This window comes from Musca autumnalis, unplaced genomic scaffold, assembly GCF_047663935.1.
Source record: "Musca autumnalis isolate F117 unplaced genomic scaffold, ASM4766393v1 scaffold_1, whole genome shotgun sequence".
In the NCBI taxonomy this organism is placed as follows: Eukaryota; Metazoa; Arthropoda; class Insecta; order Diptera; family Muscidae; genus Musca; species Musca autumnalis.
Genome location: NW_027411644.1, coordinates 196,804,058 through 196,830,911, shown reverse-complemented (window position 1 = coordinate 196,830,911; position 26,854 = coordinate 196,804,058). Strand labels below are relative to the sequence as shown.

The window sequence follows — 26,854 nt, the reverse complement described above, 5'->3', positions numbered from 1 at the left end:
AATGGAGTCCACTTGCTTGTGGTATCTCCAATACCACTCTCTTGCTTTACCACTCAGTAGAACGGGAAGATGTTTACAAATGATGTTGAAATTGTTGTCGAAATGTTCGGCTGTCAGAGACTTAATTCGGTAGAGAAACTCTTCTACCGTTAGACCGGAACTTGACCCATCGAACTTTACGTTCCAATTTTGCACAATGGCTGTAATTTTCTCTGGACGCATTGTGGAATCAAAGTTAGAATAGGTTGGAATATTAAAAGGATAACCAGGAATTGGGGGAATACTCTGATTACTTCCGGGAATCTGAGCATTTGCTGGTCTGAGATTTGGCGACTGTAGATTTGGTTGTGGGACAGACGATAAGTTCATATTTTGTAAAATTTTACTAATATTACTTTCTATCATTCTATTAATTTTTGAATAATCGACTTTAACAGGTTTTTGAGCTGGTTCTGAATCATTGGCCTGTTGGATTGGTTTATGGCTATTTTGTTGCAATGGGGAAGCTGGTAACTCAAGGTCTAGTAAATTGTTATTAAACAAACTTTTACTTAAACTTCTGGTAGTCGGACGAAAGGACATAGCTCCACGCGGTTTTCCCCGACGAGAAGGATTGCTAGAATTCTTACTTTTCTCTTCTGAATGAGATGGATTGCTAGAATTCTTACTCTGCTCTTCTGAATCATTGAGTAATGAAGTGCTTCCACCCGGATTAAATTTTTGTAAATTAGAGAGTTTGCAAGGGATTTTGCAATACGGACACTCTGCAGAGGATGACATATACTGTTCTACACATTGCCTATGAAAAACGTGACCACAGGTAGAAATTGTATAGCACTCTTGGGTGGCATATAACATGACTTGCTCACAAATACAACATTGGTGTTCGTTTTGAATTAAATTGAGAGATTGTGCTCCAAGCTCTGAAGCTATTGACGCTGGAGGAGTTCTCTGGGTCATTTTGCAAACATATGTTTTTTATAGTAAAAATAATGTCAATATTCAAAATTTTGTTTAAAGTGGATATGTGTTTTTATGAAAGTTTATAAAATTTTCCATAAATTAAAGTTCTTACATTGTGGGGAATTTCGAGATTTGAAAATGTTATAGTGTAATGTATTGAGTTAAAATTGTGATTAATAGGGGAAACAAGTCTGGGCTATGGTGTAGAAGTTTCGTTGGGTAGCAGAAAAAATAGTGTTCGTAAACCAACATACTCATTTCCTTTCCGAACTGACATTTAGGGACTCTAAAAGGCAACGAAGTGCACTAATAAAATAATTCCACCAAAAATCAGGATGTTGATACCTCAACGATCTACCCTTCTCTTACCACCGATTAAACATCTACTTTGAAGTGAGGAAGAATCCTGCCGAATACTCCAAGTCCCCAAGCGATAGTCGTAAAACTAGCTCTCGGTCATATATTCCGACACAATCAGGATAACGAGGTTCCAGAGAGAAGCTTTATAAATATTCTTGAAAGAGTTGAAATTTTTTTCCAGGTATCTTCAAAACTTCAATTTGTTTGAAATTTAATAGATTAGCTAGTAAACTAAAAAATTTTGGAACAAGAAAAGATTGATAAAATCAACGAATTCTTGCCCCACGTTGGGCGCCATTTTATGTAGTGTTCAAAAGGGTCGTTATTTAAAAATTTGCTTCAGTTGAGTTCAATGATTCGCTAACCTTCCTTTGAAGCTATGATTGTAGGGATAGCTGTTAGATTTCGTTCAGTTTATGCGTTTAGCAGAGACAGTGGGAGCCATTAATACTAGCAACAGTCGGGTTGGGGTGGGTTCTTGTCCCCCTAAACACCAACTACTACAATCATTACATAAACATATTTTTTTATTATAGACTCCCATAATATGAAAATTTAGGATTACCTGATACTACTCTAATGGACCTCTTCCAACCATAAAAAAAAATCAAAACCCGAATGGATGGACAGTATGAATAATACAAGGGAAAAGAAATAACTAAAATATTAATCACAATACCTCATATAAAAATATAAAGGGGGTTGATGTTTTTACCCCAATGCCTCTTTACCCTATCCCTTCCATGATCTTATGGCCTGACACTGTTAATAAGATCCCAAAAATTAAATCTGTTAATTACATTTCAACTCTACATTCCCCTGTAAGAACAGACAACTCGCTTACGCATTCATGTTTAATTCATGTAGATACATGGGCTTTATTAATAAATTCTGTTAACTCACAAGCAAAAATTCAACTGTTAACAATAGACATAACTGATCGAACATCAAACATGTTCGCAATGAAATAAAGAAATTTAACAATATAATAAAACTTAAATTATCCACAAGTGATCTAGTTAATAATGTAAACGGAGGTTTTGGGTGAACCGATAAGGTTTAACAATCTGTAAAGGTTAAACGAGGAAGAAAATAATTCTAAGTGAAATTTATAATACCATAATGAAATATGTTAAAATGAATTATGGAATATTTTATGGAATTCTTATTGACCGATTTTTACGGAATTTTCCTTACATTTTAGTATTATTTTCCTCGACGTTTATTCACAGGAATGAAATAGTTCAGATAAAAATAATTGAATGCGTTGGTTAACCAATATGGTTTGACAAGATTTAACGATTAAACATGGACGAAAATAATGAGAATATAATTTGATTGAGATTATTATTGCATGTTAATACAATTTTTCGTTTTTTGTCAGTATTTATTTATTTGTTGTACTTTTTAAAATTCATGTAAGATACTGTTTTTTGTGATTATCTAGCTATGTATACATATATGAATGTAGTTTAAATATTCAAGGGAATATTTCACGTTAAGACCTAAAGAACATTAAGTTCGGTGATTTTTGAGTAGTGAATTCTAAATTATTGTTTTTTTTTTTTTTTTTTTTTTTCATATATTAATGCACATACGATTTTGTTTTAAGTTAAAAAAAGGAGGAAAAGAAAAGCAATGGCAAAGGTTTCAATTTAAAGCAGAACAAATTCAAGCAAAATGTGTGCTAAATATCAGGAAATGGAATACAAATTAATACGTTCCGTTTCTGACTTACCAATTTTTGTTGAGAATGCTGCTGTCGCCGAGGCCTCGATGATCAGGGTATGCTCAATGGTATGGTTTTATGTAAAATTTTACGTAATTTCAGGATGACGATGACAGATGGTATTTTAGATTCTTCTTAAATATTCCACTGAAATGCACAAATCTGGCTTGAATATATAAAGTTGTAACCTTTGCTATGTTGATTATTTTACGCAAGGATTTCTTAAAAAAAAACTATGCAATATTCTTATGCTACCACGCTGGTTTCTTAGTTGCGGTTGATACGCCAGGTGCTCACAAGTACTTGCTGACAAAAATTACTGGAAAAGAGTCCGGGACGGGAGTAGATAACTCTTGGGGTGTTAGATGAATTACACCTGTTTGAATAAATTGGTGAAAGGTGTTTGCTGATTGTCTTGTAAAAGTTTCCAAACACGTTAATCTTCGCTAGGAGTTGAGGTTATAGATGGACTGCAGGTTTTGCAAAATTCGCAATGCCACCTTTTATGGATAACCACAAATTTCATGCAAATTCGATATTTCGGGAGGAGCTTCGGTCCTCTGACCAACTTGTCTCTCTCTCTGGCTGATGGAAATGTTGGTTCTCTTTTCAGAATATTAGGTAATCTTAATTAATTTAAAGGAGATTTTATCTTGTAACTTCTATAATTTCACAGAGTTTTGTTATATTTTTTTAGTATTTTATATATCGAAGTTAAGAACTGTACAGTTTCTGTACTTTGCAATGTTGAATACTATTTCACAGCAAGAAAGAAGTTTTCTACGTGTTGATTTGATCAAAATGACGAATAAGAAAGAACAGTTTATTATCAGTCATCACACAGCAAACCCTCAAAAGAGATCTAGCCAAAAATTCACCACTAATAACTAATGTGAGTGGAGATTTTACAGCATCCACACTACTAAACGATCGAAGCTACAAAAATAACGTTACATGCATTCTTCATCCCTTCCCCTACGCTAAGTGAGGATATGGTAGGTCAAACTATGATTAAACCAATCTGCTGGCCAGACGTATTGGGTAGTAGTCAGCATGTACAAAAGAAAAAGAATAAGGTTGTGCATGAATATTATTTAGGCACTGCGGTGCGTAGCTGTTCTCCTGGTATTTGCGTATGCTATCCACTAGAAACCCGGTGAATTAACTATTCGAATTTAGTTTGTTTTTGTTATAGCCACTTGGTAATATTTCATGAGTCATCATTAACTTCATGTCGATTTGGATCTGGAATATTCCTTTTACTATCAACATTAATTTTTTTGTTTTCAAAAAAATGATCTTGCCAGCAAAAAAAAAAAACATAAAACTGATTCAAAAAAAAAGAAAAAAATTACCTGTGCTGAGGTTTGAACCGTGGACCTTAAGAATGCAAATCAGGAGTTCTCCCACTGGGCTATCCTAAGCCGATGTAATTTGAGGGAATATTTACTACGAATTTAGGGTGACTGAAGCATTAAGCGCTTATGTTCTATACATATGGATACAGAACGCTTTGATCATTCTAATTTTAGCTCACAGTCAGAAAGACAAAATTAAAGATGTGAGCTTGTAATTGATGTAAATGTTATTAACATTGAGTTTATGCTGTTAATTAACAGTTTATATAAGGAATAAAGTATTTTACAGATGCGGTTTCAATAGGAATAAAAAGGTATATTACAACCGATATAGTCCGTATTTGAACCTGATCTATGTTTCGCAGAAATATTAAGATGTGCAAAGTATGAACCAAATTGGCTACTGCCTTCGAGAGTTATCATCCACACCATTTTAGCGAAAAGTTTTGAACATTTTTGGGGGGAGGTACCCGAAGGAGTGGACCGATATGTCTCATCTTCGAGCTTAAACTAAGTTTATGTCAAATGTCAAAACGATACGAGAGATGTCCCTTAACTACACTTCGAGAAAAAATTATGAAATTTTGTGTGGCATGTACCCCAACGAGTGGACAGATATAATCCATATTGGAGCCCAATTTAAGTTTGGAAGAAATATTACGACGTTCAAAGTTTGGACCAAATGGGTAACTCCCTATGATGATTATCGTGTCGAAATTGTTGAAATTTGTTAGGGGGTACCAAAAGGAGTGGGTAGATATAAAGTCCAATTATTAATCTTTATAAATTATAAATTAATAATCTTTAAATGTGCCAAATTACATCGAAATCGGTTCAGATTTGGATATAGCTCCCATATATATTTTCGACCGATTTGAGGTATTTGCGGCACAAAACACGCTATATACGTCTGATTTTGATGAAGTTTGGAATGTGTGACTGAATTCGGTCTAAAAATAAATGCGTCAAATGACATCGAAATCGGCTCAGATTTGGATATAGCTCCCATATATATATTCGGCCGATTTGAAGTAATTGCTGCACCAAACACGCTATATACGTCCGATTTTGATGAAATATGGATTGTGTAATTGAACTCGGTCTACAAATAAGTGTGTCCAATTATATCGAAATTAGTTCAGATTTGGATATAGCTCCCATATATATTTTCGCCCGATTTCACGTATTTGCTGCACCCAAGACCCTATATCTGTCCAATTTTGATGAAGTTTGGAATGTGTGATGAAATTTTGTATAGTAATAAGTGTGCCATATTATATAGAAATTAGTTCAAATTGATATTTATCTCCTATATATATTTTACATATTCACAGTGGTGTAGGGTATCGGCCCCGCCGACTATGATCCTTTCCTTACTGGTTTAATTTAAATAAATGTATTGCAACCCATTTCTATAACCTCAGCTGATATATTTTCTATTTTAAAATAATTAACATTCTTATAAAACATTCTCCGTTTGTAATTCATTACATTTCATTTAAAACTTGACTTATTTCATTTGTAATTCGATTTTTTTTTCAATTTTAATTCAAAATATTATATTTGTATTCGAAAATTTTGCCTATTACGGCGAAGGGCGAAACATGTGACATAGTGGTGGTTGTGTGGGTTCGAATCTTCGGCTATCCTTTTTTCACTTTCAAAAAATCATTGGTCATTAAGCTCGACTCTAACGAGAAATTAACTAAAATTATATTTGTAATTCAATTTTCAAATGAGAAACTATATATTACACATTATAGAATTCGAATTTCAAATGATATTACAAATTGGTCTCTCCAATTACCATTGAAATGTTTCAAATTACATCTGTAGTTAATTATTTTCATATCTCACTCCTTTAAGGCTTTTTCTTTTTGGTTTATTCATGACTGTATTGCATTCTCCATAAAGCAATGATTAGACGCTTGTTTGAATTAAGCCATTCCGTTCAATGCCAATTAAACGGATTATTCATATCTTATTAAATATTATAATTCAGCTTTGTCTAGTTTTTTTGTTACAACAAATGCAACACTATTATCCAATTAAAGAATACATGCAAACGCCAAATGGTCAATTAAGCAACGTAAACTATTCGATTTGTTTGCAAAAAGCAGCAAACAAACTTACTGAAAGCGATATTAGTTGGCGTGTGTGCGAACGATGGATGATCAACACCAGAGACCAACCAACAACCAGACCACAGAGACCATAAAGTAATTAATCATTAATCCAATGTTTCATCCATTGTTTTCGCACTTGATTATGGCAAAAAAAATAAACAAGTGAAACTGAAATTTTATTTATTTGTTGAGCTGCCGCTGATCGATGAAATGTTACAGTTGAATTTTTGTTTTTGTGTTTAAGACAAATACGGGTGGGAGGATTTTATCAGAGACATACAAATATTTAGTTACGCTGTTTGCACAATTATGTGGTTTTATGTATTTTTTCTCTTTCTGATCTTGTCTTGATAATGACCAATAGCCCATGGCCATTTATTGTTTCCATGGAAATTATCAAAATATTATACTGTCCATGCTCTGTTTAAAGTGTGAATTGGTAGCTGGGCTAAGTGAATGTTCGACCAAACAAGAGAAATTATTTCATTTCTCTTCAATAACAACAGCCGCAGCAAAATATTGTCAAATTATTGCAAAAAAATTGTAATTAAAATGTCATTTCGTCAATTTTGAAATAATTTCAATTCAATTTCAATATGATTAATGGCTTCTGATAAATTCAAACTTAACGGGTACAGCATTTTGTAGGTGGATTAATGCTTGGCGTACGTGAGCTTTATTTACAATGAAATTGTGGACCTCTGATTTTACCCAACAACAAAAAATGAGAAGCAAATTACGGCTATCGAAAGGGATTTGATTCTTCTGGAATTAGACACTTTATAAATTTACAGAAAATATGGAAATCAAGTATAGAATCCTTGTACACGAGAGAAAAAATGTCTACTGGCTACTATTTTATACTACGATAGCATTTTTTTCCTTTATGTTATCGGAAAAAATAGTTAAAATTAGTAGATTCTTGCAGTACTGGAACATACCAAATATAGGCAATTTTGAATGTACTAATAAAGTACATACATAGGGATACATCTCAAAACAAGTAAGTACGTATCAGTCAGCTGTGCTGACGGAGAAATTGACCAAGAAAAAAACAAAAAAACCAAACCAAACACAATAATTATGCCGTATATAAAATATATTGATTTTGTATCACGAGTTTGCTTTAAAATCTGTGTATACCGTAATGTGGGGCTATACCAAATCATTGACCATAAAGGACTCAAAATATTAAATTATGTTAAAATAAGTTTGAAAGAAATTTCTGAAAAAGTTTCAGAGTTATCTTGCACAATATCCGACAGGGTTTTGAAGCTTTTGGGCCATTACTCCGGAACAAAATGTATCATTGTAAATGAGGCCGCTCCAACAATCTACTGAAAAAGAGTCCAAACGATGCGAGAGGAGCTCCTAAAATTCACTTTATCGGAATTTTGTGTGGGAGGTACACGAAGGAGTGGACCGATATAGTCTATATTTCAATCCTATACTGGACTGGATGAAATAATACGATGTGCAAAGCCTGCATCAATCAAAAACTCCCTCCGAGGATTATCTTGCGGATTTGCCATTTTGGTTGGGTTTCTTGGAGCTTTTAGTCCAATATCTAAGGAATTATTGACTTTCTCCGGCAAAAAATTGTACCGTTGTAAAGCGAGCCAGAAAAAAAACTTACTGAAAACAAGAGAGAAATGCTATAGTCGGTACGGGGCCGACTATGTGATACCCTACACCACTACCCCTGTGCATAATCTTTTCACTCGAAAACATTTCTTAAGGCGAACTGAACCAAAATAATTAATATTTAGTTTTATATTTGACTACTCTCGACATCACCAACATCAATATTCTTCTATCTCTGTGAGAAAATTTCGTGATGATCCGATCAAAATTGATTGCACAAAAAGTGGAAAAAAAGGATGCATTACCGACTATCGCAATAGTCTCTATTATTTGACCACCTACGCCAACCTAATTTGCATAATTTTAAAGATGGGATTTTCTACTTTCTTATTCAGGCTTTGCTTTTAGAAGGTCCCCAACCAAAGGTGTGATATCCGTCACTATTATTAAAATCGCAAAAATGAAAAGTTGGGTTCTATTAGCGACTATTGCGATATCATCGTTGTGTGACCACCTGCAACAACCTACGTTACATCCTTTCAAAATTGATATTTTATACTTTCATTGTCAAGTTTTGCTTTTTATATAGACGCTGAGATTTGGAATAAAATGTAGACTTTTTCTCCAAATAACTTTTTTGCTCATTCCGACCCCTAATTATTATCCGACCATCACCAAAATCAATAGGCTTCTTCCCCTTCGGGACCCCCATCAACACCCAAAATTTCGTGACGATCCGATCAAAATTGCGACCTGTAGCGTGATTTCCAAATAAATGGAAAAATGGGATGTAATACCGACTATTGCGATATCTCCGTTAGTTGGTCACCTACGCCGACTTGGTTGCATCATTGTAAAGATGGGATCTCCTACTTCCATAGTCAGGCTTTTCTTTTGAAAAGTCTTTAACCAAAGCTGTGATATTCGTCATTATAATTAAAATCGCAAGAATGAAAATTTGGGTTTTATTTGCGACTATTGTGATATCTTCGTTATTTGATCACCTACGAGAACCTACTTTACATCATTAGAAAGGTGATATTTTCTACTTCTATTGTCAGGTCTTGCTTTTGGTATACCCCATGTAGAAGCTGAGATATTCGCTTTGGAAAAAAACGTTGTTTTTTTATCCACATAAGTTTTTTGCCCATTCCGACCCCTGAATATTATCCGACCATCACCAAAATCAATAGGCTTCTTCCCCACCGGGACCCTCACCAACACCCAAAATTCGTGAAAACTTACTGAAAAAAAAAATTACAAAACCATCCGAGAGGACCCCTTAAACTTCACTTTATCCGAATTTTGTGTGGGAGGTACCCGAAGGAGTGGACCGATATAGTTCATATTCGAAGATCTTTTTCTGGAAGGAATAATACGATGTGCAAAGTTTTGACCAAATCGATTGGAGTTATCGTTCAGACCATTTTACAGAAAAATTTTGAACTTTTGTGGGGGAGGTACCAGAAGGAGTGGACCGATATGGCCCATCTTCGAACTTAAACTAAGTTTGGACAAAATATTTGGTTCGAATCGGTTGAACTGTTCGAGAGTTATCGTGCGCACAAGCCAGACAGACAGACATTTTTCGTATCAAAGTGTACATATACCCTTCTAGCCTAAAGGCTGAGTGTATAATGAGCCCAAACACAAAAATCGAGAGCCAAATAAGCAGTATAAACCATTCTAAAGTCGTTTAAAACAATAGATGAGGTTTTAATATTGACTCTATCGGTCCACCCCTTCGAGTACATCCCACACAACATTTCGAAAAGTTCAGTTGAGGACCTGCTCTCGAATCATTTTGATTTTTGTTGTAACAACTTGTATTTGCTGCCCCCATACGACAGTACAAGTTTTATTAGGGGCAAGTCCTTACTTCCTGAGAAAGTAGCCTGAAAGTTGTAAAAAAAATCCCTATGACACCGTGTGTAGTGGTTGGAGCGCAAGATAACTCTCGAACGGATCTGCCGATTCGATCCAAAATTTAGCCTTCATAATATTTTGTCCAAACTTAGTTTGAGTTCGAAGATAAGCCATATCGTTCCACTCCTTCAGATACCTCCCCCACAAAAGTTCAAAAATGTTCCGAAAAAATGTGCGCACGATAACTCTTGAAGGGAGTGACCAATATGGTCCATAATTTACGCACCACATATAGATCTGGTTAGAATATGGACTATATTTGTTCACTCCTTCGGGAACCTTCAACATAAAATTTTGGATAAGTTCACTTTAAGACCTGCTCTCGAATCACTTTGATTTTTGTTGAAGCAATCTGCATTCGCTGCCTCAATTACGACGGTAAAACTTTTTTTCAAGGGCAAGCCCATACTTCTAGAGAAAACATCCCGAAAGGTGTAAAAACCTCTATGGCACCATATGTAGTGGCTGGAGAGCACGATAACTCTCGAACTGATCAACCGATTTAGTCCAAAAATTTGGGCTTCGTCATATTTTGTCCAAACTTAGTTTCAATTCTAAGATGGGCAATAGCGGTCAACAACTTCCGGTACTTCCCCGAATGTTAAAAAAATGCCACTAAAATTGTATACACGATTTCTCTTGAACGGGCAACCAATTTGGTCCAAACTTTGGCTCTTCTAATATTTTGTCCAAATTTAGCTTAACATCGGTCCTCTCCTTAGGGTACCTCCCCCACAAAAGTTCAACATTTGTGTCTAAGTGCAGTTTAGGCTATGTTCGAAGATCCTTTGGAAATGTATACCGATGCTGTTCGTTGTGTTTCTATTTACATCGATATTATGTTTTCCGTGGACAAGTCCATGCATCCTGGCATACAGGTCCAAAAGTTATACGATGGCCCACTAAAATGAGTAGTGGGCGCGATATCTATAGAAAAGTTATGACTCCCAAACTAAGATACACTTCCGTAATGGACTATGTCGGTCCATTTCTTCAAGTATCTCCTCCGCAACACTTTTGAACTTTAATCCCAACACACATTTTTGTCGGCAAGTTCAAATGTCCAAAAAAGGCCACAAAATTCTGCAAAGGCCATAAATACATTCGATTTGTCCGCAGATGAAAGTTTCAATTCACATAGGCTGAGGGTATATCTCCGTCGGCAAAACCGACATATACTTTGTTACTTGTTTCCATAAAAAAATCAAAATAAACAACAAAACAAAAGTATCAGTCGACTTAGCCGACAGAGACATACGCTCAGCCTCTATGAATTGAAAGTTTCATCTATTGACAATATCGATTTTAATACCGGTTACGCAGATTCTTTGCCCTTCTATGTCAGGAAGCATGAACTTGCTCACGAAAAACATAATATCGCTTAAAAAGGACCATTAAGAGTAGCATCGGTACAATTTTTCCAAAGGATCTAAGAACAGATCCAAACTGCACTTAAAACAATGTTGAATTTTGTGGGGGAGGTACCCTAAGGAGAAAACCGATATAGATCATTTCTGAAGTAAAACTACATTTGTACACAATATTAGGAGATCCGAAGTTTTGGACGGTTGCTCCGTTCAACGGATATAGCGCGTACCACCTTCGTGACTTTTTTAATTTTTGGGGAGAGATACCGGAAAGTGCGCATCGATCGGACCCATCTTCGAACTTAAACTATGTTTGGAAAAAATATTACGAAGGCCAAATTTTGCACCGCCAGCCATTAGACATGAATTAACACTTTTTTTCCGAAATTTTGTGTGGGAGGTACCCAATGGAGTTCAAATAAATTGGAAGTAGTGCAATGTAGATTAGTTCTTTCACGGCATGTTTTGATGTAGTTCAAACGGAGTCGTGAAAGAGGCACTCCATTCCTTACATTTTAACCGCATTCGAATGCGATCCAATGAATGACGTTCTTTCCTCACATTTTAACAGCATCTGGATGCAGTTCAATCGGAGTCGTGAAAAAGGCACTCCAATTCCTTGCATTTTAACAGAATTTTGATGCGATCCAACAATTGACATCCATTTCTCGCATTTAAATTGCATCCGGATGCAATTCAAGGGAGTCGTGAAAAAGGCACTCCGTTCGATACATTTTACAGTTTCTTAGTGATCCCTATTAATCAAGCCAATTTGTAGATACCTAGAACTACAGAATTTTTTCAAAGATAGAAAAAGTGTGCGTCAATTTCTAAAATTTGCATATAAAATAAAAAATACAACCAAAAGTTGGGAACATTTTTACGGTAACTCACAAGAAGAAAATTTCCTAATGAAGTGCTGTTGGAGTACTTGTCGAGATCTCAAATGGCGATGGGAAGACAATATAAGAACCCCTTTAGCAGATGAATCAAAAACATTTCAGCTTGGATTAAATGGAGAGCGGACGAAACAAACCCAGATGCGATTGAATTTAATGAAGAAATTTCAAAATCTGTATAATTGTAATAAAGTTCTTATTATTCTTGTTTTAACCCTGTTCATACCAGCATTTGAATCACGTCGTTCGTTCTCATAATTACGTACACGAATTAACCCGTTCATACGACATGGTACACAATTCATAGCAACATCCCAGCAAAAAATATCCTCCCAAAATCATTTTGGGAGCCGTAACTATTCACAAACCCCCTTTCTTCCTCATTATTTTTACAAGGGCATATCGCACTCAGTTTGTAGTTATTTTATGACCACTAGAATAACCAGTTATTTTGTGGCCACGAGAAGTTGAAAAGTAAGTTGAAAAAAAATCTATTTTTAGAACAGTTGATGTAGAGATTTTTTTTAATTTCATCACACTTCTTACTTTTATTTTATTTCGCTCGCTGTGCGAGTTGAACACACGAACCCTCTGATTTCTAGCCAAAGACACTACATACTATGCCACGCACACCTAATGTTCGTTGCTTAAGAACTTAAATGTGCAGTGCACATGTGCACACACACTCACTGTGCCACCGTCCTCATTACTTAGTGAGGAGCAAAGTAAGTAGGTTTGCCTTGTAATTTTTTAAAAAGTATCCCATTACTATTCAGATTACTTATAATGCGAAAAGAAGCTTGTTTACATTACTTTGTAATGGGTTACGTAATGACTAATGGATCCGAATTTTTGCTGGGATGATTCATATTTTCATGGTTTTTGTTTACTGATTTTAAAGAAAGTTTCAGCCAAAAGACGAGTGCAGTCAATTGATATGAACTGAAAAAATATTTCTCTTTCTTTCAGATATGTATTTCATATTAAATTCTATTATTCATTATTCATTTGTGTTTTCTAGTTTTTCTCACAATTTTGGTGTTTTCAATATATTTTCAAATTTTTCTATTTTAAAACTTAACGAGAGAGACCTGCCACAATAACTTTTGGTATACAGACATTCCGGCAGTCATTTGATTTTTGTTTCTTAATTTGTACGTTAATTTGAAATGATGGACAAGAAATGCAACTACAATGGAAGAGAAGACAAAATTTGCTATGATTTGAACGTAAATTAGTCGTTAAACAGTTTACTTTTCATTGATATTTTGTAGTTTATCTAAAAATGTTTGGGTTTTTAATACATTTTTAAATTTTGTATTATTCCTGTCATAATTAATTTATTTCGATAAATTCTCTCATTTGTTAGAGATGGGACATATTTTATCGTCGTTCTGAGAGTAATTTAAATTGAACAAGGTACAAAAATCGTTGTTCGTTCTCAAAATTTTGTATGGGAAATGAAGTAATTATATCGTAATTTGGGTTCGAACAATGAATAGAGAGCGAATTAGCCTTAGTATGAACAAGACATTAGACAAACAATAAATTCTTTTTTATTTATTTTGGGATAGTTTGCAATGGCTTGCATTTTTATTGCATCTTTGAACTGCATAAAAACACATTCCAAAGAGTGCCTTTAAATTCAATCCAAAGCACTGCATCAAAACACTTGCTTTGGATGCAAATTGGACTGCATCCTATTCTACCCTAAAGGGTTAGTTAAAATGCAATTCCAAGGGAATAGTTAAAATGCAGTGCTGATGGAGTGCATCTTTCAGTAGTCACGCTCTTGTAAAAATCATGAGTAAAAATGCATAATTTGATGCACTTCCAGATCACTTGTATATATGATTTAACTGCTTCTTTGGAGGCAAACATTTTGCTGGGATATTACGATGTGCAAAGTATGAACCAAATCGGTTGATACTTTCGACAGTTATCGTGTGCATCATTTTAGTGATAAGTTTTGAACTTTTGTGGGGGAGACATCTAAGGAGTGACCGATATGGCTCATCTTCGAATTTAAACTTAGTTCGAATAAAACATTTCGATGCCCAAATTTTGGGCGTTTATGGGTAGGTATCATAGTCTTATTATGGCAGTAACAGACCCCAGTGACACAGTCGATTTTATGTCCTGAAATGAAGATTTTTCACGTATAGGATAACTATATTTTAACAAAAATATAACGAAATAATGCTGCAAGCTCGATTTTTAATGAAAATCATCAATATTGTTGCGAAAAATGTAGGAGTCCAGCTTTCTGCCCTCGTAAGCGGACAGCTAGTCAGTCAGTTTTAAAAGACAATTTTTATCAATTTCCAACAACCATAGTGTACAGTGATGACCGACAAACATGGACGGTCACACGGTCAATCAGGCGATAGTTGAGCAAAGCTGTCATTCAAAAGTGGGAGTATTTTTACCCTCTGTATTACTGCAAACTCGATAACCATAGAAAAACTCACATTTTGTGAAAACATTTTTTAAGCAAACATGTTTTAAGTGAGGTTGGATTAGATTTATTGCTGCTGATTGTATATCTTATGTAGTCAGTCTCATTGTCATAACTAGAAAAATATGCAAAATCCGATTTCTAGTCATAACTATCAGCAAAATTTGCATGAAACGGTAACCAAACCAAGTTTTGGAGCATTTTGACGTTTTTTGACGATTTCCGATCAAAAACTGTCGGCAACGCTGGTCGTAACACCTAATCTGCTACGAAGACTACTAAAAACGTTAGAGTGAGAGGTGTACAAAAGAGTGTCCCTAATTTTAGAGATTTGTCCCTAAATATAAGGACATTTTCGGGTCCATATTAGAGGTGGGCGATTCTCGTGTTTCGTGGCACTAGAAAACAGGACACAGCAAAGCTAAAGGGTTGAGTACTTAGTCGTCGCTAATGTGGTGTTGTTGTTAGCAGCCATAGCTTGTACATATATCCCATCGAAGTGAAAATTTGGTATTTAGTCTTCACTGGAGGCATTAAAAAAATGTCCTCCCTTGTGTATTCGGAAAATAATACATAAAACCATTCACATTGTACATAAGCCCCACTAACACAAATAAACCCTTTTTGCTATCTATCTCCCGGTTTTTTGTATTTCGAGGGTCTTGACCACATTTTTACAGTGTTTATTTAACTTGCTTTGGTGTCCGTTTAGTTCAAATCTGGTAACTCATTTTTAACACAGTTGCAGTTGACCAATCGAACTGAAACTTTGCACACTTTTCAGATTTGGATGACAATACATGAATATGAAATTAAAACAAATATTGGTCCATTTTACAGTGTTTTAACGGTGTTTTTTTAACTTGCATTTCAAATCTGGTAACTCATTTTTGAAAAGTTTGTAACGCATCGAAATAAAGGTCGTAGACCCATACTTATATATACCAAAATGAATGTCTCGACAAACTGAGTCGATCTGGCTATGTGTGTCCGTCCGTCAGTCCGTCCGTCCGTCCGTCTGTCCGTCTGTCCATCTAAACCTTGTAATCACGCTACAGGTCGCAATTTTGATCGGATCGTCACGAAATTTTGGATGTTGATGGGGGTCCCGGAGGGGAAGAAGCCTATTGATGTTGGTGATGGTCGGATAATATTTAGGGGTGGTAATGGGCAAAAACTTATTTGGAGAAAAAGACAACTTTTTTTCCTAAGCGAATATCTCAGCTTCAATATGGGGTATACCAAAAGCAGAACCTGGTCATGAAAGTAGAAAATATCGCCTTTCTAATGATGTAACGTAGGTTCTCGTAGGTGATCAAACAACAAATATATCGCAATAGCCGCTAATAGAACCCAACTTTTTATTTTTGCGATTTTAATAATAATGACGAATATCACAGCTTTGGTTCGGGACCTTCCAAAAGCAAAGTCTGACAATGAAAGTAAAAAATCCCATCATTACAATGATGTAAAGCAGGTTGGCGTAGGTATCCAAATAACGGAGATATCGCAATAGTCGGTAATACATCCATTTTTCCACTTTTTTGGAAATCACGCTACAGGTCGCAATTTTAATTGGATCGTCACGAAATTTTGGGTGTTATTGGGGGTCCCACAGTGGAAAAAATCCTTTGATTTTTGATAATGGGCGGATATTATTCAGGGGTCGGAATGTGAAAAAAATATTTGGAAAAAAGACCAACGTTTTATTTCAAAGTTAATATCTCCCTTCTGTAGGAGGTATATCGAAAGCAAAACCTGGCAAGGAAAATAGAAAATATTACCTTTACAACGATGTGAAGTAGGTTGTCATAGGTGGTCAAACAACAGAGATATCGCAATAGTCGGTAATGCATCCCTTTTTCCATTTTTGTGCAATCACACTACGAAATTTTGATCGGATCCTCACGAAATTTTGGGTGTTGATGGGGGTCTAACACAGAAAGAAGCCTATTGATGGTTGGCATACACTTTTCCATTTTTTATTTGGGTTGTACTGTCGATGCACTTAAATGCGTTTCAAAAAAATTGACCTGTGTTAATGAAGACATTCAGAGCAAAGGCGCCAAGCTATCCCAATTTTAATATTTTGAATTTTATTAGTCAAAAGCTTATGAACGGGGGTAGTGGTGTAGGGTATTACATAGTCGGCCCCGACCCGACTATAGCCTTGGCTCACTTGTTTAACTTGTTTTTCAAATCTGATTACTCATTTTTAATGCAGTTGCAGTTGACAAATCGAACTGAAACTTTGCACACTTTTCAGATTTGGATGGCAATACATGAATATGGACCCATTTTTTCCTACAGCCTCCATATAGCGGCACCACTAGATTTCAGGTATTTTGAGGATTTTATCTTAATTTTTAGGCCGAATTGGCTGTAACTTGGCATTTGGAGTCCCTAATGGTACAGAAACTTCTCCACCAAAAATTGTAACTTGGCATTTGGAGTTCCCAATGGTACTGAAACTTCCCCACCAAAAATTATGGACATAAGTCCAGGTTTTGGTATAGCCTTTATATAACGGTACTACACAATTTCAGGTATTTTAAAATTATTTTCTAAAAAGTTAACAATAAAAAATAATTTGAAAAATATTTTCAATCCATTCAAAATGCACAATTCCCAATTTGAGCCAGTTTAGTTGCAACATATGCATAAAATGTTCGAAAACCCCCAAATTTGACTGTACCTCTATATGGCGGCTATACCAAAACATTGACCTATATTGACAAATTTTCACACTATGAATTCTTAGTCATTTAGAACTATAAATCCTAATTTACAGATAAATATACAAAATAAAAAATAATTTAAAAAAAAAAATAAGTTTCAGTGTTTTATTTAGAAATGCACTTAAAACTAGAAAATAATTTGTCGCTTAGCCTCAATAAATATATTCTATCTAATGATGGAATCTCTCAAATAAAATGCTTGCATTTAAATTATAAATGGTGGCAATTTTTTTTTTTTTTTTTTTTTTTTTTTTGAGAGAGATTCCATCATGGTAAAGTATATATTTATTGAGGCTAAGCGACAAATTATTTTCTAGTTTTAAGTGCATTTCTAAATAAAACACTGAAACTTAATTTTTTTTTAATTATTTTTTAATTAGTATATTTATTTGTAAATAAGGATTTTTTCAATCTTGCCCCAACGTGCAGCGCAAGCATATCTAAAAGCCAAAAATCTCTTAAATTAATTAATTATTTTAATTATGGGAACTCTTACAAAGAACATTATGTTCCACTGAGAAAGAAAGAAAGAAATGAAAAGCAAACAGTAGCTTCCACTTTAAATCTAAGCAATTGAAATTTAAATAAATCCCCCCAAAAAGCCCACAAAGGCCAACGATTTATTTACTCTTTGAATTCCACAATTCATACTTCATAATAGCTCGCCAATCCCTTTTTTATGCAAATATTTTGACAAATTCTTCTTCTAATAAATATCCAACAAAGAAGAAGAATGGCTTTATTCAAATTAGTTTCTGTGGACATAAAACGATCCGATCGATCGACCGATGTTAAAAAAGAAGACATCATTAATCAAATAGACAATGGATGCTGTGATGATTGTAGGTGACGGTAACACCGCCACACGCTTTGGCTTCAATGGGTCACAAAAAAAGATTGTTAACATGGCTGAGATTGATTACAACGTCGTATGGTCATCGTATCGATACCGTCGTGCAGCAGAGATGTTGTTTACTTTTATTATAGCATAAAGTAGGTGGACAGGTGTTTTGAGAAAAAAACGGTATCTGTCTGCCTCTTTGGAATTTCTTTATTCAAATTTTGTTTTATTGAATATTTTAGTGTGTTTTAGATGTTTTTTTTTTAAATTGTTGTTGTTTTATTTATTTACTTGAATGAATCTAGAAGAAAGGTGTAAATGTTTTTTTTTTTTCTTATTTTGGGTGATAGCTCAAGAATTGAATGACAGTGATGGGTAGGTAATAAACATGATTTATTTTTAAGAAGTTTCTTGGGAGATGTTTGAGAAATGAAAACTTTTTTATTTGAAAAACCAAATAATCAAGGGCAATAAAACTTATATTACTTTGACAATAAACTTAGTAGCTTTTACAAACTTTTTTAATTCTTTAAAGAAAACCACTTACCAAAATCTCTTTATTTTTTTTCTCTTTTCAGAATGTTGCCACCCAGCGGACAACAACGCAATAAATTCACACTAACCTCACTCTTAAGCACACTATTGGCTGCCCTGGTCATATCACCTGCACCAGCACCGGTTGCATGTTATGTAATAAATCCGAATAGTCTCACGCAGGCTCGTCAAAAATCACTGAATTCACCGTCCCTCCCACCACCACCACCCCTCACATCAAAGGTGATATTTGAAAGTCCAAGTGTTGAGAATATTTTCAAGGATTTCATTGTCTCAACGAAACCCCTGACACTGAGGAAATATTCAAATCGCCTGAAGACAAAGAAAACAAAAAAGGATTCACGCATCTATTATATTCCCATACCGCCAATGCCTTATCGTTTTATACCCGGCATTGGTTATGATTATCAACCAATGAAAATTAAACCTTTGCTTGTCGAACCATCATCGGTGGTAGAAGTACCCGTGACAACAGATTATCCCAGCTACGGCAATTATGGAGGCATGAGCGGTGGCGACGGTGCCATTCAAAATCCCTACAAACATTATCAACAACAATTGCAGAATTCCTATTTTCAGGCTTCATTGGCTGGTCAAAGACCACAACAACACCAATATCAACCACAAAAGCCCCAGCCACAATATGAAAAACCTTCGAAAGCTCCATCGGTGGTGGTGGTTGAGACAACAACATTACCACCACCATCATCATCCACATCCTCGTCCAGCATGGCAGAAAGTAAAGTCTATCGTTTGGATCGAAATGATTACTACTTTAATGGGCGACCTTTTAGACTGCAAGTGGCCCATGCAGGACCGAAATATAATTTAACGCCACAAAATCTGAAATCTTCATTTTATTTTAATAAAAATATTATTTATTAAGTTTTTTAAATTTAATTTAACTTTAGTGTGTTACGAAAAATAACGAAATGATTTTTGTTTTATTTTGGGAAAGGGGGTGTTTCGGTATCTAACCTTTATATCTGAAGGAAGTCTTTATTGATGAGGATGAATTTATAGACGAGGGGAGTCTCTATATGTCAAATAAAGATAGTCTTTGTAGACGTGCAAGTTTTATAGACGAGCTGAAGCACGTCTTTATAGACGAGCTGAAGCAAGTCTTTATAGAAGAGCTGAAGCACGTCTTTATAAACGAGCTGAGGCATGTCTTTACAGATGATCCAAAGGCACGTATTTATAGACGAGCCAAAGGCGTGTCTTAATACACGAGTCTAAAGCACGTCTTTATAGACGAGCCAAGGCACGGGGTGCTTCTAAAGACCCTTTCTGAAAGAAAGGGTGCTTCTATAGACCCTTTCTGAAATAAAGGGTGCTTCTATAGAACCTTTCTGAAAGAAAGGGTGCTTCTATAGACCCTTTCTGAAAGAAAGCGTGCTTCTATAGACCCTTTCTGAAATAAAGGGTGCTTCTATAGAACCTTTCTGAAAGAAAGGGTGCTTCTGTAGACCCTTTCTGAAAGAAAGCGTGCTCCTATAGAACCTTTCTGAAAGAAAGGGTGCTTCTGTAGACCCTTTCTGAACGAAAGCGTGCTTCTGTAGAAACTTTCTGAAAGAAAGCGTGCTTCTGTAGAAACTTTCTGAAAGAAAGCGTGCTTCTGTAGACCCTTTCTGAAAAAAAGCGTGCTTCTGTAGACCCTTTCTGAAAAAAAGCGTGCTTCTGTAGACCCTTTCTGAAAGAAAGCGTGCTTCTTTAGACCCTTTCTGAAAGAAAGCGTGCTTCTACAGACCCATTCTGAAAGAAAGCATGCTTCTATAGACTCTTTCTGAAAGAAAGCGTGCTTCTGTAGACCATTTCTGAAAGAAAGCGTGCTGCTGTAGACCCTTTCTGAAAGAAAGCGTGCTTCTGTAGATCCTTTCTAAAAGAAAGCGTGCTTCTGTAGACACTTTCTGACGAGCTGAAGCACGTCTTTATAGACTGAAAAAAGGGTGCTTCTATAGACCCTTTCTGAAATAAAGGGTGCTTCTATAGAACCTTTCTGAAAGAAAGCGCGCTTCTGTAGACCCTTTCTGAAAGAAAGCGTGCTTCTGTAGACCCTTTCTGAAAGAAAGCGTGCTTCTACAGACCCATTCTGAAAAAAAGAGTGCTTCTGTAGACCCTTTCTGAAAGAAAGCGTGCTTCTATAGAACCTTTCTGAAAGAAAGCGTGCTTCTGTAGACCCTTTCTGAACGAAAGCGTGCTTCTGTAGAAACTTTCTGAAAGAAAGCGTGCTTCTGTAGAAACTTTCTGAAAGAAAGCGTGCTTCTGTAGACCCTTTCTGAAAAAAAGCGTGCTTCTGTAGACCCTTTCTGAAAAAAAGCGTGCTTCTGTAGACCCTTTCTGAAAGAAAGCGTGCTTCTGTAGACCCTTTCTGAAAGAAAGCGAGCTTCTACAGACCCTTTCTGAAAGAAAGCGTGCTTCTACAGACCCATTCTGAAAGAAAGCATGCTTCTATAGACTCTTTCTGAAAGAAAGCGTGCTTCTATAGACCATTTCTGAAAGAAAGCGTGCTGCTGTAGACCCTTTCTGAAAGAAAGCGTGCTTCTGTAGATCCTTTCTAAAAGAAAGCGTGCTTCTGTAGACACTTTCTGACGAGCTGAAGCACGTCTTTATAGACTGAAAAAAGGGTGCTTCTATAGACCCTTTCTGAAATAAAGGGTGCTTCTATAGAACCTTTCTGAAAGAAAGCGCGCTTCTGTAGACCCTTTCTGAAAGAAAGCGTGCTTCTGTAGACCCTTTCTGAAAGAAAGCGTGCTTCTGTAGACCCTTTCTGAAAGAAAGCGTGATTCTGTAGACCCTTTCTGAAAGAAAGCGTGCTTCTGTAGACCCTTTCTGAAAGAAAGCGTGCTTCAATAGACCCATTCTGAAAAAAGCGTGCTTCTATAGACCCTTTCTGAAAGAAAGCGTGCCTCTGTAGCTGCAGCACGTCTTTATAGACGAGCTGAAGGACGTCTTTATAGACGAGCTGAAGCACGTCTTTATAGACGAGCTGAAGCACGTCTTTATAGACGAGCTGAAGCACGTCTTTATAGACGAGCTGAAGCACGTCTTTATAGACGAGCTGATGTACGTCTTTATAGACGAGCTGAAGCACGTCTTTATATACGAGCTGAAGCACGTCTTTATAGACGAGCTGATGTACGTCTTTATAGACGAGCTGATGCACGTCTTTATAGACGAGCTGATGTACGTCTTTATAGACGAGCTGAAGCACGTCTTTATATACGAGCTGAAGCACGTCTTTATAGACAAGCTGAAGCACGTCTTTATAGACGTCTTTATAGACGAGCTGAAACACGTCTTTATAGATGAGCCGAAACACGTATTTAAGGACGAGATGAAGCACGTCCCTTAAACACGGTCGTCTATAAAAAAGTGCTTCTATAGACCCTTTCTGAGAGAAAGCGTTCTTCTCTGGACCCTTCCTAAAAGAAAGGGTGCTTCTATACACCCTTTATGAAAGAAAGAGTGCTTCTATAGACCTTTTCTGAAAGAAAGGTTGCTTCTATAGAGCCTTTCTGAAAGAAATGGTTCTTCCTTAGAACCTTTCTGAAAGAAATAGTGCTTCTTTAGACCCTTTCTGAAAGAAATAGTGCTTCTATAGACCCCTTCTAAAAGAAAGGGTGCTTCTATAGACCCCTTCTAAAAGAAAGGGTGCTTCTATAGACCCTTTCTGAAAGAAAGGGTGCTTCTATAGACACTTTCTGAAAGAAAAGGTGCTTCTATAGACCCTTCCTGAAATAAAGGGTACTTCTATAGACCCTTTCTGAAAGAATGGGTGCTTCTATAGACCCTTTCTGAAAGAATGGGTGCTTCTATAGACCCTTTCTGAAAGAATGGGTGCTTCTATAGACCCTTTCTGAAAGAATGGGTGCTTCTATAGACCCTTTCTGAAAGAATGGGTGCTTCTATAGACCCTTTCTGAAAGAATGGGTGCTTCTATAGACCCTTTCTGAAAGAATGGGTGCTTCCATAGACCCTTTCTGAAAGAATGGGTGCTTCTATAGACCCTTTCTGAAAGAAAGAAAGCTTGATCCTTTCTGAATGAAAGAATGCCTCTATAGACCCTTTCTAAAGGAAAGGGTGCTTCTATAGACCCTTTCTAAAGGAAAGGGTGCTTCTATAGACCCTTTCTAAAAGAAAGGGTGCTTCTATAAAGAAAGGATGCCTATAGACCCTTCCTGAAATAAAGGGTGATTCTATAGTCCCTTTCTGAAAGAAAGAGTGCTTCTATGGACCCTTTCTAAAAGAAAGGGTGCTTTTATAGACCCTTTCTGGAAGAAAGGGTTCTTCTATAGACCGTTTATGAAAGAATGGGTTCTTCTATAGACCCTTTGGGAATGAAAGAGTGCTTATATAGACCCTTTCTGAAAGAATGGGTTCTTCTTTAAACCCTTTGTGAATGAAAGAGTGCTTTTATAGACCCTTTCTGAAAGAATGGGTTCTTCTTTAAACCCTTTGTGAATGAAAGAGTGCTTCTATAGACCCTTTTTCAAAGAAAGGGTGCTTGTATAGACCCTTTCTGAAAGAAAGGGTGCTTCTATAGACCCTTTCTCAAAGAAGAAAGGGTGCTTCTATAGACCCTTTCTCAAAGAAGAAAGTGTGCTTCTATAGACCCTTTCTCAAAGAAGAAAGGGTGCTTCTATATACCCTTTCTAAAGGTAAAGATGCATATATAGTCCCTTTCTGAAAGAAGAAAGGGTGCTTCTATAGACCCTTTCTCAAAGAAGAAAGGGTGCTTCTATAGACCCTTTCTCAAAGAAGAAGGGGTGCTTCTATATACCCTTTCTAAAGGTAAAGATGCATATATAGTCCCTTTCTGAAAGAATGAGTGCTTCTATAGACCCTTTCTGAAAGAAGAAAGGGTGCTTGTATAGACCCTTTCTCAAAGAAGAAAGTGTGCTTCTATAGACCCTTTCTCAAAGAAGAAAGGGTGCTTCTATAGACCCTTTCTCAAAGAAGAAAGGGTGCTTCTATAGACCCTTTCTCAAAGAAGAAGGGGTGCTTCTATGTACCCTTTCTAAAGGTAAAGATGCATATATAGTCCCTTTCTGAAAGAATGAGTGCTTCTATAGACCCTTTCTGAAAGAAAGAGTGCCTCTATAGACCCTTTCTAAAGGAAAGGGTGCTTCTATAGACCCTTTCTAAAGGAAAGGGCACTTCTATAGACCCTTTCTAAAGGAAAGGACGCTTCTATAGACCCTTTCTAAAGGAAAGGACGCTTCTATAGGCCCTTTCAAAAGGAAAGGGCGCTTCTTTGTGAATCAAAGAGTGCTTCTATAGACTCTTTTTAAAAGAAAGGGTGCTTCTATAGACCCTTCCTAAAAGAAGGGGGTGCTTCTATAGACCCTTTCTGAAAGGAAGGGTGCTTCTGTAGACCCTTTCTGAAAGAAGAAAGGGTGATTCTAAAGACCTCTTGTGAAAGAAGAAAGAGTGCTACTGTAGACCCTTCCTGAAAGAAATGGTGCTTCTAAAGACCTTTTGTGATAGAAGAAAGAGTGCTACTGTAGACCCTTCCTGAAAGAAATGGTGCTTCTCTAGATCATTTCTGAAAGAAATGGTGCTTCTTTAGACCCTTTCTGAAAGTAAATGTGCTTCTATAGACACCTTGTTGTCTTCTACAGTAAAATTTTATGGTCATCTGTAAGAAAACCTTGTATTCTTCTTTCAGAATACCTTGTAGTCTTCTATAAGAATACCTTGTGGTACTCTATATGATGTCCTTATGGTTTTTTACAAGAACACCTTTTGGCCTTCTATCAGTAGACCTTGCATTTTTCCAAAAGAAGACCTTGATGTCTTTCACAAGAAAACAATTGCTTGGTAACCATTACACCACTCAAAATATTACCAAAGACCAATGTAAATTAATCTTTTCGTGAGGTCGATTATTCATCTCTCTTTCTTTATTCAAGTTTCAGTTTCTATTTTGGAATTTCTCTAAATAGAAACATTAGCAATTTCTTTTGACAATTCGTTGTTATGCATTCGCTTCGGTCTTTTATTGATCAATAAAAAATTACCACTAATTATGAATCCAAGAGATATGTGACAGATGGACGACAACAGATCCGACGCAATAACAAATGTGCGGCGCTACAATTTTATCACTCAGCCCATCCCGTCTTTGACAAACGTTTAGTTAATTAAACATTGTTTGCGGGCAGATGCTATTAAAGATCGGTCAAATTCAAATGAGACAAAAAAAAAACAACAATAATGTCAAAACAGTGGCATACAATAATTATATAATGACGAAAACAAAGAGATGGAAATATTTTCGTAAACATCAAAAAGAAATATCAGCGACAAAAATACAAATCTCTATCTCAAATTTTTTCATAAATTACAATTTTGGTTGTTTGTCATATCTCAACGATTGGTCCACTCAAATATAATAATTTTGTATCATAAATTGTGGAACTGAACTATTTAATGATATTCAACAGATGACAATGATTAGTTAATTAATTGTTAATTGACATATTTGCACATCAACTACGGCGGTTAGGAAAATTAACAAAATTATATAACAAATTACTGCTGAAGCTGTGAACGGTAGCAGTATGCATCAGTATGTGAACCGAGTATTGAAAGTGAGTCATCAGATTTGGCAGCGTCATTATCGGAATATGAGATTACTTCGTAGCCTCATTTGAGAGGAATTCTACGTTGTGATCTTTTAGAGGAAGAAGGGCCAGTGGTCCCCAATAAGAAGGCTTTGTGGTGGGCTTCTATAAGAAGACCTTAGGTTTGCCGTAGGTAGACCTTGAGATCTTCTATAATAAGTCCTTGTGGCCTTCTATAAGAAGACTTTCTTGTCCTCTACAAAAATAATTTGTGGAGTTGTATAAGAAGGCATTATGGTCTTCTACAAGGATACCTTATGGCCTTATAGAAGAAGACTGTATGGTCTTCTATAATAAGTCCTTGTGATCGCCAAGGATTGACTCGGAGGAATCTTCGATCAGGTGCCGTCATCTCAACAATTATGTGTTTGTGTTCGTTTCTTGTTTCAACATGGGATCGGCAATATATTCCGGAATGCCGACTCCGAGCTCTTTTGGCCAGTGGCGGAATGGAGAAAACCCCCGGGCCATGTATATGTTCCGTTTGCAAGATCCGTTTGCTTTTGTCCATTTGCTCTGGTCTTAACCGCAACCAGAACAGCTGGAATAAGAGTTATTTTGGTGCTTGCTGCGCCAGAACATATCCCAACGTTTCTCCAACTCTGTCGTCGTCTTTATATTGTTCGTGAAAATACTATCAGAGCCCTGGAAATGCATCATTCCTGTAATTCAATTGATATGATCTCCGCAACAAGGTCATCGAAATTGTAGACTTTATGAGTCGGAGAAACATGATGGTCTCCGCGATCCAGGAAGCAAAGCTCATCGACACCCATAGCCTTGCATCGTTGCGACGGTTACTTTGTTTGGCGAAAGAATCGTACAAAAAAACGAATGAGGAGGACTTGCCTACCTTATGTACCAGTCTGCCTAGTACGGACTTATTTCGCTTGAACTTGCCTCTAGTGATACAGACATGGAATGTATGGGAGTAGCAGTAAAGTGTGGTACTGGTAAAGTATCTGCTTATCGTGTATCTTCATAATCTCAGACTGCTCTACTTTTCTGAACCTTGGAAAAGCTGATTGTCAAGGCTTCAGAGTATTTACCAACCACCGCTTCAGAGAGCTGTCCATTCCCACAGATCCTTGGATAGCCGAGAGAATTTTTCAGGTCAATATTATAGTTGCAGCCGCTCGCTACATTCCTGCTGGTCGAATATCCGAAATTCAACCAAATTTCCCAGCAGAGGCAACAGAACTAGCAAATAGGCTCGATGAGCTTCGCCCCAAGGAACTTACTAGTAGGCGAGCGAGCATAAGCGGAAAAAGTGGCTAGACAACATTAGGCAATGCAACATAGGTACGGGATTAACTAAATT

At 36.3% G+C, this 26,854-nt stretch overlaps 1 protein-coding gene across 1 annotated transcript in view; it reads left to right on the top strand.

The window, feature by feature from the left end:
• The window catches only part of LOC141388926 (uncharacterized), a 58,012-nt gene extending 38,175 nt beyond the window's left edge, over positions 1-19,837 (top strand). The window contains exon 2 of the mRNA XM_073959693.1: positions 18,928-19,837. Coding sequence (XP_073815794.1) covers positions 18,929-19,789 — 861 coding nt within the window. The 5' untranslated portion in view covers position 18,928 and the 3' untranslated portion in view covers positions 19,790-19,837. The remainder of the gene's footprint in view (positions 1-18,927) is intronic.
• Positions 19,838-26,854: the final 7,017 nt, after the last annotated feature.